Raw genomic sequence first — 16,743 nt, forward strand, 5'->3', positions numbered from 1 at the left:
TTTCACGTGAGGATAACTCTCCATGCTACCCGTCCCCAATTATAGCGACACCCCAGTTACTGCCAACGAGTCATAAGCCGCAGACAAATCGAACGCCAAAAAATTGTATTTCAGACTCCCTGACCCAATATCTAATGCAGGGGTGGGCAACACCAGTATTGAAGTGCCACCAACAGCCCAGGTATTGGGGATATCCCTGCATCAACAGGGGTTGCTCAGTGATTATGACAGCTACATGTGCTGAAGCAGGGATATCCTTAAAACCTGGCCTGTTGGTTGTCCATGAAGACTGGAGTTGGCCACCCCTGATATAATGCCTGCCATTTACTGTACCATTTAAGTTTCAAATTTAAGATATGTCAATAAGCTTTGACAAAACGGTGACATTCAGCACCACAGCATAACTTGACAGTAACTTCTTGTGTCAGGCAACTCAAGCAATAACAAGCAATTTAACATCAGTCACTAGTTAAAGCATAACATTTATTTTAGCATAAAATAGTTTATTGAAAATACATATACAAATTATATCTTACAAAACATTAAGTGCAACTATAACTCACTAAACTCAATTCTTATCTGCTTGACTGAAACTATAAACTTGTGGAAGAACAAAGCAATAGGGTCCAGATTATATTATACTGTATGTGACATCATTTATGTGAAGGCAATTTAATATAGTTATCGTACATTTTAGTAAAGACTAAGAAATGTATTTGATTCCGAACATGCATTCAGCTTTGAACATAATTCAGGCATCAATGTATGCATATAGCAGGGTACAAGGATAAGATACTGTACTCATTTAAATAGCATCAACATAACATTTTGTCTGTGGAAAGATTGTTTTTAATGTTATTGCGGTTTCCAAACAAATTACCAATTTCAAATGCGATTGTTAGAAAGTGAACGTCTATTTAAATGCAGAAATGAGAACTATTAATGTGTTCGAGACTAATGGTCACTTTTTTCCTTTCTTTGGCGGACTGGCTTTCTTCCCTCCTTTCTTAGAATTATTGCAGTATTTTGCTTCCAAGCCAGCCAAGAAACTGTCCATTTCATTTTTACGATCCTTTTGTCTTTTCTGTATGGAAAAAAAAAAAAAAAGTCTATTACAGGAGTGGCAAACGCCAGACCTCAAGGGCCAACAAGTCAGGTTTTCAGGATATCCCTGCTTGAGCCCCCTGTGAAGCACCTGACTTGTTGGTGACCCTTGAGGACTGGAGTTGGTCACTCCTGGTCTATAAGAGTTAACAATTAAAGCAAAAATATATATCAAATAAATTGTATGTACAGCTCAACCCCGTTATAAGGCGATTCGCTAAAACGCGGATCCACTTAACACAATTTGAGCGTGGCTCTCGATTTAGAAGATCTACTGTTCATAATTCCCTTTTGCCTGCTCTTGCTGCTGGTGGCCCCTCCTGCGTCAAATGACCCCACGGGTCATGTGATGTCACGTGGGAGGGGTGGGAATGAGGTTTCCTGGCTTCTGGCCCAGGAAGCTCATGCTGTGATAAGCCTTCTCTGCCGCCGGCAGGTGAGAGATAGAGACACACACACACACACACACCAAAATGACCAAGGCAATAACGGCTACTTCATTTCTTTCTGAATTGTAATATTAAGAGTTCAGTATAATGGCTGAAAATTAGTTAAATGCAATTTCTTCTCTTAATGCTGTGACTTGGTTAATTGACAGGGTGCAATTAAAAGCACTTCTTTCTCTCTCTCTTTGTACCTTCCATACTAACCATCAACCACTATACTTTCCAGCACAATAATAATGCATCAAGACTTTGCCTCGAATGCTAAGCTAATTAATCGAATATATGTATCACACCTGGCATATGGTACCCTATGATGATCCCCGTTTGGAAAGTATAGTATGCTATACACCTATAAAATGAGTATGAACGTCCAGCACTATGAAACCGTACAATTGCTTCTCCCATCTGAGTTATGAAGCCTGGAGTGACCTAATCCAGATCAACAAGAATAACAGCATGAGTTTAGTACTGTCATGAGTCATGGTGATTCAGGCAGTGTCACCAACAATAGAGGTAAATGAGAATTTTAATCCAAATAGAGGTATATTGGTATTTTATCTGGTAGTGTTAGGACCTGTGGACAGTCTGCCTTGTCGTCGCTCAGAGGCTTACAACGCTTTGGCCAAAGGGTTAAACTAAATGACCCCTTTTCAAGAGAATATATAAGTATTTTACTGTGTATTTTTGTCATATTGGATGTAGCATTGGGCTTCTGTCGCGTGTTGTATACATATGCCACGCTCAATAGCACTCCTTTTTGACACATACATATTTTGTGGCGGCTCAGTGGTTCCCAAAAAGAGCTTGGAGGTTCTGTGTGTTACACTATAAAGAAACCCAAAAACAAACCAACATAAAACATACACAAACAGAAGTGTCACTACAGCCAAACTATGGTAAGGCAATATACAGTATACAATATCTAATCCTCAATAGTACAAATGATTAAATAATTAATTACAATAGGAGATCCGTTGACGCAGGTCCATCACAAAAGTAAACAATCACCGCCTGTCAAGAAAACATTTAAGGTTCAGTTGTTCGTTGAGACCACCCTTCAATGCTATGTTGCAGAACTGTCCCTTTCTGTCCGTGGGCAATGGCAGGTGATATCTTATTCAACGGAGTATTTGTGTGCCAGACTACCTCCTACTATTGTCTAGAAGACACACACACACACACACACACCTCTGTCAGCCGGAAACTGTCGGCAGGGAGAGGAGAGCTGCCGCCGGGTTATTCCTGCGTGGGGGTGCAGCTGCGTCTCCAGGTCTGGGACAGCTGGGAGAGTTATCCCAGTTATCCCCCTCGGCCAGACGCGGAACCCCTGATCGTGGCCATTTCCCCCCCCCGCAATCCCAGTTATAACGCTGTCGCATTATGTGGACCCCACGCACTGCGTTGTTATGGGGTTCAGCTGTATATATAAAGTCAGAGTGAAGGACACAAACTCACATACAATAAAGAGCATTTTCTTTGCATAAAAAGAACAGCAAAATACAATTAGAATAATCCACCAGAAAGTATATACTATTATGCAAAAATTGGCAAAACTTACTACAAACAATGCTTTCAGATCATCCACCCCCTCACCAAGGCCTAATTCCGTTTTCATTTCTTCAGCCTCTTTGGCTTCTTTGTGAGCCTGAGAAAAAAAATAATTACTTAGAAAACACTTACATTTTTTTTTCTTCTTAGCTTCCTATACTATTCGCACAAGTGGAGGACTGAAACAAAAAACCTGTACCGTTGATTCTCAGAACACGTTTAAAAGCAAATTTTATTTTGTGTCTTTCTTGCATAGCTTTTGCAAATTAAGAATCTCTGATTAAATTAAAGCATTTGGTGTTCTTACCCTTTTCTTACGCTGTTCGCGCTTTTTTTTGGTCTCCTTTGCAAAACCATCATAAGATGGAATTTCTTCAGATTTAATGGCTTTCTGGATGATCTTTCTAATCCTTGGTTCATCTGCATCACAGGCACATAGTACAGACTCCATAATACCATCCATGTCTCCCTGAAAATCCTTATAAGCTTGTATGATATCAGCTTTTTCTTCTTCTGAACCTTTGTAAGTTTCTTCAAATGCATTTATGTCTTCCACAGTTATCTAAAAAAGGAAATAAAAACAAGAAACAAGTTAACGTCAAGTATCTAGAAACAGAAACGATACGTTTTCTATGGACGAAATCTATAGAACAGACTTTTCAAATCCCAAAATTTAATGTACAACCAACTTTCATGTTAGCCCATTAAAAAGACACCCCACCACATCCAAAAATATTCGGAGACTGAAAATAAATATACCATTTATTCCATTTTACACAGAAAAGCACTGGTTTGATTTACTGCATATTGCAGCGAGTTTTATCAGATGATCCACTTAAGTTTTAAATGTGAATTGACCTTTAGGTCAATATTCCTGAACCCAGCAATTGTTTTTTTCTTTACATTCAAGGCTGTAAACATTTGAACAGTTGAATGTGGGTGTTATTGATTCCTATTCTCCTCTTCCCATTCATAATGTCCGTTTTAACAATGAGGGGGGGTATGCATAAATCTGACAGGGAGCCAACAAGACTGACAATCAGCACCCCCCATTCAGTGACCCCCTTCTTATAAAGGAAAACAGACTTTCAAAGATACTTGTCTGAAATATATTTTATATAGAGAAAGATGAAAAATCACTTAAGCTTGCTCAAAATGCATGTGGACACCAAGTATGAAGAACTTATGATTCTAGTTGAAAGGGCAGAATAAAAATAAAAAACTGGGAGGGATTGCAAACAAACAAAAAACACAAAAACAGGATAAGAAATTATCAAACAACAAAAATAGTTACAAGAAATGAAACAATCCCACAAGACGATCCGCAAGCGTATAACTGACCATGTAAGAAAATGGAACTCTGATATAGTGAAGGCTATCAAAGATAACAAAAGTAGCGACTTATGATTGGGTATAAGCAAATCATCACACTCAAACAAGACGATAGATCAACAATAAAAGACTGCACTTCTAAAAAGAGAGTTGACTTCTACATACAATTTTACAAGAACACTGATAAACACAAGACATAATCCAGCAGAGTAAGAACAAAACCCACCAATAATGTACAATGCATTCTCCCGGAAGTGGCAACGTCAATAAAAGGCATGTAGAATGGGAAAGCTCACGGGGAAGATGGAAGTGCAACTGAAATATTGAAAAAGAAGATGGGGAAAAAGTAGAGAAAATTGGGGGAATTCTAACTTTGAATTGTAATTCACCGGCTGCCCCAGATGAGTCAGCCGCGAACGCCACTGCCGCGCTCCCCCCGCGCCCATGTCCCGCAGCGCCCGGCCAAGCAGGGTTAAGGGCGCCCCGAGGGGGAAGGTAGCCAGGGGTAACGGACTGGGCGCCCCAGGGGACAGTCAGCCACGCGATGAGGGGGAGCCGGCGAGTGAGGGGGGGTCATTGATGAGGGGGAGCCGGCGGGTGTGCTGGGGGGATTGACGCGGTACCGGAGGGCCGGACGGTGTGAGTAGTGTGCAGAGGTGAGGGAGCACGCGGCAGCGTGCAGTATTTGAGGTGTTGTCTAGTCCGCAGGGGATGAAAATTTTCATGGGCAAAATCTACGCTGGGGTTAGTTTGTGAGGTGAGAGCAGGCAGTGAGGCAGGGATTGTTCTGAGTGTGCCAGTGGGGTAGGTGTGGTCAGTGAACCACGCAGGCCAATGAGCCGTGCGGGGGCGGGCCGATGGACCAATCCGATTGGCCAGAGGCGGAGTGACGGACCGACGGACCAATCAGATTGCCCAGATGCACAGCAAACAAATAACGTTTTCTGTTTTATAGATATAGATGGAATGTCCATCCTCTGTTGAAAAGGAGATAGCTTGTGTTAATCCTCAGCGACATCCACCAATCTGCTTAACCCCAAATTTGAGTCGTAATATGCAGTCAGCGTTCTTAAATACACCACAGGACCTGCATGTGGGCCAGCGAGCTGACGTGTTAATGTGCTGTTGCGTATCGACACTCCTGATTGTTATTTTTGCCACAAGTTCAGAAAACTCAAAGAAAGTACAGTAAGGTGGGTCTCCATACAAATCTCTGCAAGACCGAAGTGATGTTCAACAGAAGTGTAAACTCTACAAAAATCAAAATGAATAAAACTAGAAGTTGAAGACTATATCTACCTTGGCCAGCAAGTATTGATAGATCGGAACCTTTCAAATGAAAATCAATAAGACTGAATACAGGAAGGAGTAGATTTGGAAGAAACAAAACAATCTTATAAGGGAATCTTCCACTGTGCTTGACCAGTATATTATGCCTGTGCTCACGTATGGACGTGTAACCTGGACCCTAAATGTGAAGACAATTCAGAAGCTTCAAAACAACTCAGAAGTATGGAGAGATGTATGCTGGGTATTAACTGAAGAGAAAGGAAAAATAATGAATGATTTAGAAAGGGGGGAAAAAAAAGAAAAAAAAAACAAACAAAAACAAAAAACACAATATTGTCACCAGCATGACAATTACCATACTTGGACAGGGATGGTACTTGACTGGATTTCAAGGGATATCAAAAGTCCAGAGACTAAAGGGAGGATGAAATCAGAAAAATGTGTTGCAGCAATGAGGAGGGCTTGCAGCCCGCAGTACCTGGAAGATTATTGGGGCCTTCATCGAGCAGTGGATTAACAAGGGTTGAAGGTGATATATGTTATAGACAACCCAATGGATGCAACCAATTAAACATTACTGCAATTATGTTAAACAGCAGAGAGCTTATTTCCCTTTTAAAGACTTGTTTACTTAAAAACAAAAGGGGAGGTAAAAAAAAAAAGAAGATTTAAAGTAGCAAATCTCAATTTATTTTTTCTTGTAATGGTGCATATGCTCTTTAAAAAGAATTACTTCCCTCCGTAGGGGGTGCCAGCAGCAGCTCTGCAGGTTTCAATGTCCCGGTCACATGGGCCAATAGGAAGCCACAAGGGATGATGTCATAGCTTCCCAACGGCCCTCGTGACGTGTGACATGGGAAACTGCCACTGATAACCCCAACAAATCCAGTCGGAGCTGCTACCGGCGCCCCCTACAGAAGTATCTTGGGAAACAGAGGGTCTCTGGAGCCAAATGTAATGCAGTTCAGCTCCAGAGACCCTCTGCTTCAAGTATATACAAAAAAAATGACACACACACACACTATTAAGCTGATGACCCCAGTTCCCAGGATATTTACTGGTAAAGGTGCAAGCGTTTCTTCCTGGTGTCGCAGTGTGTTTTCAATATCCTGCGTCACACGGGCTAATAAAGTGGCTTCTTATTGGCCCGCGTTTCACAGATTTAAGCTACCATTTTGTTTCCTCTGGAGGGGACTGAAACGCTGGTACCCTCACCGGTAAATATCTCGGGGGGTTTGTGGGATTTAGGAACGGAGTATAGCAACCTCAAATTTACAAACAGTGCTGACCAAATCAGCATCATCTATTTTATCTTATGTATAATAGATTTGATATATAGAAGTTATTTAATATTTGAACTGCAAAAGCACAACGATCGATTCTTCAGATACTATACCTTTTTAAAAAGCAATCGCCAATAATCTTCCCAGTTACAATCTTGGCTCACAGATTCTGATTCTTCATCAACAATTCCTTGCTCATCATACACACTTCGCTGCTCCTTGTCACTGAGTACTGCGTACACTTTCCCAAGAGTCTGAAAGGAACCAAAATTAACTAAATAAAAAGTTGCCAATAGACACGGCTTTAAAATCAAAAAACGGGGTCAATGTTTCATGGGTTATCCCCTTCTTGCCCATTCCCACAGTGTCAGTGGTACTTCCCTTGAACTGTCCAATAAACCATCCTCCCAACGATAGGCAGAACAATGGCACATAGAAAGAGAACCCAGAAAGGTAAAGAACAATAAACACACAATTGAACCCTTTCGGGATGGTCGGCGATTCTTAAGGGCACCCGTTATTACCCCTCCCCCCAACCTGCTTCATTTGTCCGCTGGATTTTCTATCATGTCAGTTCATTATAAGTGCCTTACCCGTGTGTCTCGGATTATTTATGGACTTATTATCCACGCTCTAGCCCTTGAGCACTGGCGGCAGCTTACCCCTGCAATGTTTTCTCTAATGACAGGTATGGTCAATAAAACGCAATTAGTGTTGCTGCCCAATATAAATAACAGTACATAAACTGATCACAGGAGTACAAAACAATGGATCAAAGAAAAAAATCCTGATTCTTATAATCTTATTTTTTTGTGCTGTCTACACACTTTACTTTTGATAGATATATACCAGACTATCTTCATCCCTTAAAATGTTTAGATGTAGTGCCTGTGGAATATATACAATTAAAGACAGAAAGTCCAATGATACATTCAATGTGACAAAAATACTGTGAAATACTTATGTATTCTCTTGAAAAGGGTTATTTAGTTAAACCCTTTGGCCAAAGATTATAAGCCTGCAAGCCACATCAAAGCAGGACCAGTGAGCAGGTCCTAACACAACCTGAAAAAATTCTCATTTACCTCTATTTGGAGGGAGAATGACCACATTGGGTCTGTCCAAACACAGGAACATGAAAAAAATCTGCTAAATATGGCTTGTTTTATAGCTCTCGCTACTGCGCGTGGTCCGGCGTTGCGCGTGCACGTTTAGTTGCAAGCGGTGATGTGCGCGGTTAGGGGGAGTGACTGACGTCACAGCGTTAGGCCTCGCTGTGATTGGTTCGCAGCGTGGCAGCAGCGCAAAAATACAATTCGTGTTTGTATAGCTAAACGCAGCCAACTATAATTGACGCGCGCACACTATATCACACGCCTTAAAAAGTGGGGAGGGGCGAGCTTAAACCCTAAATGACTCCTTTTTCAAGAGAATATAAGTATTTCACTATGTATTTTAGTCACATTGGATGTAGCATTAGGCCTTTCTGTCTTTTGTTGTATACATTTGGCCACGCTCAGTAGCACTCCTTTTGACACTAATATATATTATGTGGTGGGTTTTTGGGTTTCTTGAGCTTGCTGGGATTTTGTGAATATATACAATGTTCAAAAAAAAACTGTACCCGTTTAATTTTTCGTGTTATTTTGCAGAAAAATCATTACATTTTCATGAAATTTTGAACAATTCTAGGTCTGTCACAGTAGATTACTACATTTAAGAATTATTGGATAATCTAACAAGTATTCTGTAGAATTAGTGACCGCACGATGGACTCACCCAGTACAAATTTACAAAATGCCATTTAGTGAAGATGATAAGCACGTTATAAAGTGCTTGAGACTAAGCAAGAGTTAAGCCTGGGACATAGTGTAGTGAAGAGCGCTGGGCAGTGCTGACAATCAAGCCCACGCAGATTTTTCTTGTCCCTGCATGAGCGTCAGCGAGCTCGCTTGTGTGCACGGTGGGAGCCGGGCGGGAGGCGGGGCTAGGGCGCCACGTCATGGACTGCCATTGGCGTCTGGCAGTCACGTGACCGGCCCTGCACTTCCATGAGCGGCAAAATTTAAACTTGCCTGTCTCCTTCATTTCCGCACGCCTCCACACGCCTGCGGAAGCGCCGTCTAAAGCCGCGCTGATAGGGATAATGTTTCCCCTCAGCGCGCATCAGCACGGTCTTTTTGACCATGTCCGAGGCCTTATGTCCCAATACACCAACATAAAAGGTTTCCTGATAAAAGATGGTCGCTAGGAGGATGGAGAAACGCCTTCGTATTGTTCAGGAGCGGGAGCAGCTGAACCAACGCGTCGATTATGCAGACAGCTGCGTTCTAATCTTTGTACGTGCGTTTCAGAAGGAAGTTTTGAACACACGCTTTGAACTCAACGTTTGTCCTTTTAGCGTTTTAGATTAGATTACAAAGGAAAAACGCCGATTTCTTGTTTAATGAACATGAACCTACCGCAGTGTATCTGGCACGTGACACAGTAAGGCTGTGTCCATAGAAGGACACTCCGCGCTGAGCCGTGTGAACACTCCACGCTGAGCCCCGGCATCCTCAATGAGGATGTCTTTAGAGGGAGCTCACGTGAGCGTCCGCAGGCGTGCTGAGGAGTTGGATTTTTCAGCCGACAGCCAAGCTGTTTTTCAGCACGCTGTCGGCTGAAAACATCCAATCAGCGCGAAGCAGCGTCTACGTTGCGGCGCCGTGACGTTGATGTCAGTGCGTCACGGGCTATTGGCCCAGCGACGTCACTGCCCCGCCTCCCGATCGCACCCGCTGGCTCGCCTGCATGTGCATGAAATCGCACAGGCTTCAGCAGGCTCAGCGTCAGCGCTGTTCAGCAATTCTCCCCCCTCTATGGACGCAGCCTAATACAGTGACACCAATTTAGTTATCAGCCGATGGTCTATTGCGCTTCTTATATAGTGTTGAGTTACACAACAGACCTACAATTGTGCACATATTCATGGGGATTGTGCAAGAAATATAATATACAATGAAAAACAAAAGGGGTTCTTCATAAATATAGATGTAGACGTATCTGTACCGTGTTAGCTGAGCTTTAATAATCAAGAATGAATAGATGATACTATTCTGTGGCTAACGAAATGCTTTTGTGTGAATAAAAGTACTGTACAGGCATACCCCGCTTTAAGGACACTCACGAGTAAGTACACATCGCTCAATAGGCAAATGGCAGCTCACGCATGCGCCTGTCAACACGTCCTGAACAGCAATACCCTGTACCGAAGCTGTACGCAAGTGGGGAGACTATAGAGCCTGTTACACATGTCTTATTTACATCAGTTATGCACGTATATGACGATTGCAGTACAGTACATGCATTGATAAGTGGGAAAAGTTAGTGCTTCACTTTAAGTACATTTTCGCTTTACATACATGCTCCGGTCCCATTGCGTACGTTAATGCGGGGTATGCCTGTATTTAGTTAGCCACAGAACGGTATCATCTATTCATTCTTGATTATTAAAGCTCGGCTAACACGGTACAGATACCTCTACATACATATATCTCTTGTGAGTCAAGGCCTCTTAATAGCATCACTGGAGATATAAAATGACATGTCTCAGAGGCACGGTACCCGGAGAGCTTGCACATACGCATACATTGGCAGGTACACGTGTTTGAGAGGCTGCCTGGTGTTTCATGCACTCTGTGCTTATATCCCACGGGCACTGATCGCTTCAGAATGTGAGTATCTGCACCTGGAATTTCTGCGTGGCCTCCTCTTTCTCCTCCTCCGTTACCCTGTCCGGGTGGACACGCAGGGAGACTCGGTGATACCCGCGGCGGATCTCCCCCTCCGAGGCAGCCTCTCTCCTGACTCCCAGCACCTGGTACAGGTCCGAGGAGCCGAAGTACAGCTCGCAGCTCTCCAGCAGGCCCGGCATGTTGAGTGGGGGGAGGAGGGGAGAAGAACGATAAACACACCCCTGGAGCCTCCGGCCTCTCTCTTGTTACTGCTACAGGCTCCCAACGGCTGTGGGGGGGGCGGAGAGAGGGTGAAGCCTAGGGTTGGCGGGAACTCTGGAGGCTCGAGCGCTGACAGTAGGCAAGTGATTTCCCGCCACCGCGTGAAAAAAAAATCAGATCTCGCGAGGCTCTCGCGCGCAACTCCCGCTTGAGCTGCGGACCAATAATGGCTCGGTCACGTGAGCAAGACAGGCAACCAAAAAAAAAACGTCACAGTCCAAACTACATTGCCACAATGCACGGGGAGGAGAGCGAGAACTAAGCACGTGACAGCACGTGACAGCACGAGGAGGCGCTGTCAGCCATGTTTGTTGCGGGAAACCGTTCTATTCATTTGTGTGGGAAGGATGAATGTGAGACAGTTATCTGAAAGGGAGTCAGTCTATTAATACTGTATTCCAAAGACTTTCCTTAACATTTTAGTTTATTTGCCTCTTTTAGCAGTCTGCCTCAATATGTTTCTTGAGTAGGTTGTATTAGCACCAGTGTAGACCTTTGCATCAATGAGGGTTACAAGTTATCAGCTCCAAACAGATGGAGGGGAAGTAAATCTGAAAGGTAACAATTGCATGCACACTATGGCCCTTATTCTGTAAGGCGTGATAGCGCGGATGACGTGCTATTGCATGAAAAGCCCCATTAAAGTCATTGGGACTTTTCATGCGATAGCACGTCATCTGCACTATCACAAATGACAGAATAAGGGCCTATGCATTTATTTATTTATAAAATATTTTACCAGGAAGTAATCCCCTATTTCCTCAATTCTAAGACGCACCTTTTTTCCGATCTTCACATGTCTGAAATCGGGGTGCGTCTTAGAATCGATGTATTAAAAAAAGTGTCTACAGTACTAACCCCCTCTTTTCACTTAACATGTTTCAGGAGAGGTCCCATGTCGGCGGAGGACGAAGTGTGCGGCGGCGGCAGGAGAGGTCCCACGTCTGCAGATGGTTGAAGATGGACAGCGGACGGGAGTGCGGTGGCAGCCGGACAGGTCCCAAGTCTGCAGGTGAATGAAGATAAGGAGACAGCGGGCGTGCGGTGGTGGAGGCAGCTAATATATCATAATAGCAGGAGAGCTGAGCAGGAGTAGAGCAGCATAGGGAAACGGCTTGGGAGGAGCACACTGTAACACCGGAAGTTGACTTCCGGTGTTAGTGTGCACCTCCCAAGCTGTTCCCCTATGCCGCTTTGCTCCTGCTCAGCTCTCCTGCTATTATGATCTCCTGCCGCCGCCGCACGCACGCTGTCTTCTTATCTTCATTCACCTGCAGACTTGGGACCTGTCCTGCTGCCGCACACCCACCCGCTGTCCATCTTCAACCATCTGCAGACGTGGGACCTCTCCTGCCGCCGCCGCCCGCTTCATCCTCCGCTGATATGGGACCTCTCCTGAAACATGGTAAGTGAAAAAGTAATTTTCCTTGATTGTAAGGGCCAAATCTCTGGTGCGTCTTACAATCAAAGGCGTCTTACAATCGAGGAAATACGGTACATTGAGAGTTACCTCTCGTTTTCAAGTATGTCCTGGGCACAGAGTTAAGACAAATAATACATGTTTACAAATACAGTTACATAAATGAGCAGGGTATATATTATATAAAAGACATTGCATGCCCAGTTAAAGATAATATATATTATGGGCGTATGAAACAGTTACAGACCAGATTAAAATGTGTGACAGCCTTAGATTTCAAAGAACTTTAAACTGGTGGTGGGTGTGAGAGTCTCTGGTAGGTTGTTCCAGTTTTGGGGTGCACGGTAAGAGAAGGAGGAGTTGTGTAATAAGACAGTACCACCTCCCAAGGATTGGGGATGGGGAGTGATATACTAGGGGTATGTGCGATAATGATCAGTGATCTGCGCTGATTAGAAGTATGTAAAGAGAGATCATTAAATTATGGTGTAGAAATATTTTCAATAAATGAGTACGTTAAAATACTTTTAATAATACAAATTATAAAATGAATGATCTCTAGTTTAAATAAAATTCTGTCCTAGAGGCAACCCTGAAGTGATCTCACATCACTGTGCTAGTAGCAATTCGAGCTTGTTGCAAAAGGATGGTACACAATGCTGGATACCAGACTATACTGTACAACATCTGCTGGGTAGACAGTATACACATTTTATAAAAGGGTAAAATATGTAACTAGGGTTTCTTCACAGGCTGAGCAGGTTACTATTGATACACTACTTTTCTTCAACACTCACAAGTCTAACCCACACACTGCCTCTTCTCTGTCTTTGGCTTGCTACCCAGACCTCCGTCTGTTAATTATTTTTATTCAAGACTTTGATAACTATTTCAGGACAAAGGTGAATTCGATTAGTTAAGACATCCCCTCTGTATCCTCCTCATATTATACACATTTTCCTAACTCTGCTCCTGCCTTCCTTGATTCTTTTTCCTCTGTCACAGAGGAAGATGTCGCTGCCCATCTCCTCTTCTCACTCTACCACTTGCCCTCTAGACTCCATTCCCTCCGATCTCCTCAAACCTCTTGCTCCTACTCTAATCCCTACACTCACACATATTTTCAACTCCTCAATTATCAATGTCAAAGGCATCGTGTGCATGCAATTGTGGCCTTTCAGATTTATATCCGCGCCATCTGCTGTACAGAACAAAGTCTCTGAATGTCTCTTCGCTATATCATCCAGGATGGCCCTCCACCGACTCAAATTTAACATGTCAAAGAGCTCCTCATACTTCTGCTCAAGCCTGGCCCTACTGCCCCTTCTCTTCACCTTTAGAACTGTAGCCAGGTCCCCTCTGGCTCCCCAGACATCCGTTTTTCTCTCCCTTACCTGCGACAGCGTGAGGGCAGTTGCAGGGGTGAGTGCGTTGCCGGGGGCTCCCAGTGGCATACACAACAGGGTGCCGCCATCTTGGATGTGTTCGTGCATGCGCGGAGGTTCGCGCGTGCGCAGAAGAGTTGCGACGGCCAATATAGTGAGCGCGAAGGGGCAGGGATGGCGCTCCGTAGCGCAGGGACTCCCCAAGGTGGCGCAGAAGAGAGCAGTGGCGGCCATTACAGCATTGCGCACGCGTAGCTGACATAGCGCACGCGGCCCCAATAATAGAAAGGCTCTCCAGGGACTACAATTCCCAGCAGCCTCTGGGGACTGCACTTTCACCTTGGTCACAGGCAGCCAGACAGCCAATAGAGCTTGCAACTTCTCCTGCTGGAGAAGGATACATTGTTGTGTACAGAGTCAGGAAGCAGACTGTGAAGCACATGAGTTAGTCAGGCTAAGGAGACAGTAGGGGGAAGGAAAGGGGGCAGAGAGCTGCGAGCTTCTGCCCTAGGCCAGAAATCCCCAGGCTAAAGCTGAGGCCCTGACTCCCCACTAGTGAGGGTGGGTGTTCATAGGGGCAGGCCCTTAGGTAAGGACCCTGTGCCCCTTCAGTTGTGTAGTTCCTTAGAGCAGGGAGAGACCCTGTGCAGTTCCTTAGAGCAGGGAGAGACCCTGTGCAGTTCCTTAGAGCAGGGAGAAACCCTGTGCAGTTCCTTAAAGCAGGGAGAGACCTTGTGTAGTTCCTTAGTGCAGGGACCCAGTGAAAGGGTTTGCTGCATGTTCCTGTAAGCTGGGTTGCTGATCCAGAGACTGTCATAACGGTGGGACGTCCGGCGGGACCCCATCCCACGCGGAGGTACAGATCAGCGCTGGACCAAGCGGCGCCGGTAGACCCTTTGCGAAGACACCTTCCACACGTGCACCAACTTTAACTTGCTCCTCACATGTGACAGGCCTGTACACACACTTGGGTGGGCTTGGACTCTTTGGACACGGGGTTGGGAAGGGGGGTGTAAAGGTATAGCCCAGTTAGGGGCAAGGTTATAGCAGCCATCTAGTGGCAGGGAGGTAACACGGCTGTGTTGCTATACAGTATGATGTGATGTGATGTTATTGTTTTGCCCATATAGTAAACATGTGTTATATATACCTTGGTGTATGTGGTTCATATATGTGGGTCCTGTGTAGGGGACATTCTACACTCCTAGAATCCTGCACAGGTGGAGGCGCTGTAATAATAAGATCGTTCCAGAGGATTCACCCCAGGCTCTCACTAGCGGAGGCTCAGACCTCCTGTGAACTTGCACGTATACACACCACACCTGGTAACATATAGGTTCCCCCTCACATGCACTCTATATGCGATTGGGGTAGGCGGAATACCCGTTACAGAACTTTAGGACTTTTCTTAAAACACACCTTTTTAACGAAGCATATGCGTAGCTCCGCAGGCTGATACTGACCTTGGCCCCTTTTAGATGCACTTACCATAAAGTGTATGTGCATTTTTTTACCTCAGATCCATGTGATAATATATTCATTTTTTTATTGGTGTCACCTCTTGATCTTATTTTCTCTCTCGTCGATAGTAGTGCTCCACACTTCACTTAATTTTTTGGATTTCATCTTCAACGGACGTTGCACACCTCGGAACCTCCCAGTTGGGTATAAGAATGCACAATGGGCACCCTGGGATATGTGAATTTCCTGCTTTCATGTATACATTTGTGTCCTAATCTTAAGGCTCTCAGCTTACATTGTAAGGCAGATCTTTATTACGCGATACTGTTTGGTGGCCATTTTTTACTCGACTTGGCGTTATTCTTCCCTCAAAAGCCTTTGCACGTGTACATTATTTTCTATTACGGAAGTTTCGGAAAATATGTGGTTTATACAATTATTACCGGAGAGCGTCTAATAAGTCTGAGCACCATACCCTATTGGATTATACTCCATTTACCAGAACACCTTACTTCTGTCTCTGTCAGTTCTCCCCACTTACCACGTAGATTGTAAGCTCTTTGCAGCAGGGACTCCTTTTCCTATTGTTACTTTTATGTTTGAAGCGCTTATTCCCATTACGTGTTATAATATAATGTCACTTTTATTACTGCTGTAAAGCGATAACTACACATGGACAGCGCTATAGCCATAAAGATATACATACATAGTAGTAACAGTAAGTTATAGTGTAACCGCTACCTAATGTCAACAGATGATGTACTGGGCTCACTACCTGGCTCAGGAAAAGCCAGCGTGCCTTCGTGTGTGTCTGCTGATATAGGTCCTATATACCAGGGGTTAAGAAATAGTGGAGATCTCAATTAGGCTTTCCATATTCAGCAGAAACATACAAGTGAACCGTCACTAAAGGCTTCTGAATCGTTTCTCCAGTCCTCACAATACCTTCTAGCTCTCACATAGCAGCTTTATTGTATCCTACATTATTAGGCACTGGGCTTTATCCCAAGACTCGCTGTTGCCTAAAGTTTGAAGATGGTTGATAGAGGCGATTATCTCTACAGTGTACTTAGATATAATTTTTTATAGGAGCCACCCCACACCTGATACTACAGTTAGGTAGACATTGAAATGCGTTCCTAGCCAATACTACTCTATCCCCACACTCACTGTACCTATGCCTTTGTATTAGCCACAGGCATCAGAGATGACTGATTTTAAGGGGGTTTCATTGATTTGTATAGTTTAATTAAAAGTGATATTTTAGGTCTTTACTTATTTATCCATGTACATACACTAATCCCTACTCAGGGCCGGCTAGAAAAATTGCGGGGCTTGGTGCAGGGCCTCTCACCTTCTCCTGTGTGATCTCTTGCTGTCATTATCCCTCATCATGGTGCCGCAACGTCAAAAGTCTTTGCCATGACAACAGGGCGCCACATGACACCGCAATGTCAGGCGGCGTCCCATTGTCAT

The 16,743-nt window shown here is 44.1% G+C and overlaps 1 protein-coding gene across 1 annotated transcript; it reads right to left on the reverse strand.

Annotated features, from left to right (window-relative positions):
- Positions 1 to 464: 464 nt before the first annotated feature.
- DNAJC9 (DnaJ heat shock protein family (Hsp40) member C9) lies at positions 465 to 11,144 on the reverse strand. Its single transcript, XM_075610815.1, has 5 exons — positions 10,734 to 11,144; positions 7,117 to 7,257; positions 3,406 to 3,660; positions 3,109 to 3,195; positions 465 to 1,084 (listed from the first exon to the last, which is right to left on the reverse strand). The coding sequence occupies exons 1-5, from the start codon at positions 10,917 to 10,919 to the stop codon at positions 962 to 964; spliced, it is 792 nt and encodes a 263-aa protein (XP_075466930.1). The 5' UTR covers positions 10,920 to 11,144; the 3' UTR covers positions 465 to 961.
- Positions 11,145 to 16,743: the final 5,599 nt, after the last annotated feature.

The sequence above is a fragment of the Ascaphus truei genome, chromosome 8, assembly GCF_040206685.1.
Source record: "Ascaphus truei isolate aAscTru1 chromosome 8, aAscTru1.hap1, whole genome shotgun sequence".
NCBI classification, from domain to species: domain Eukaryota; kingdom Metazoa; phylum Chordata; class Amphibia; order Anura; family Ascaphidae; genus Ascaphus; species Ascaphus truei.

What these genes read in the sequence shown, in the direction of transcription:
- DNAJC9 (XM_075610815.1), bottom strand. Translation starts at nt 10,919, where the DNA reads ATGCCGGGCCTGCTGGAGAGCTGCGAGCTGTACTTCGGCTCCTCGGAC. An exon ending in AGGCCACGCAGAAATTCCAG is followed by an intron (nt 7,258 to 10,733) that starts GTGCAGATACTC and finishes GGTTCCTTTCAG; the next exon opens with ACTCTTGGGAAAGTGTACGC. An exon ending in GGCGATTGCTTTTTAAAAAG is followed by an intron (nt 3,661 to 7,116) that starts GTATAGTATCTG and finishes TTCCTTTTTTAG; the next exon opens with ATAACTGTGGAAGACATAAA.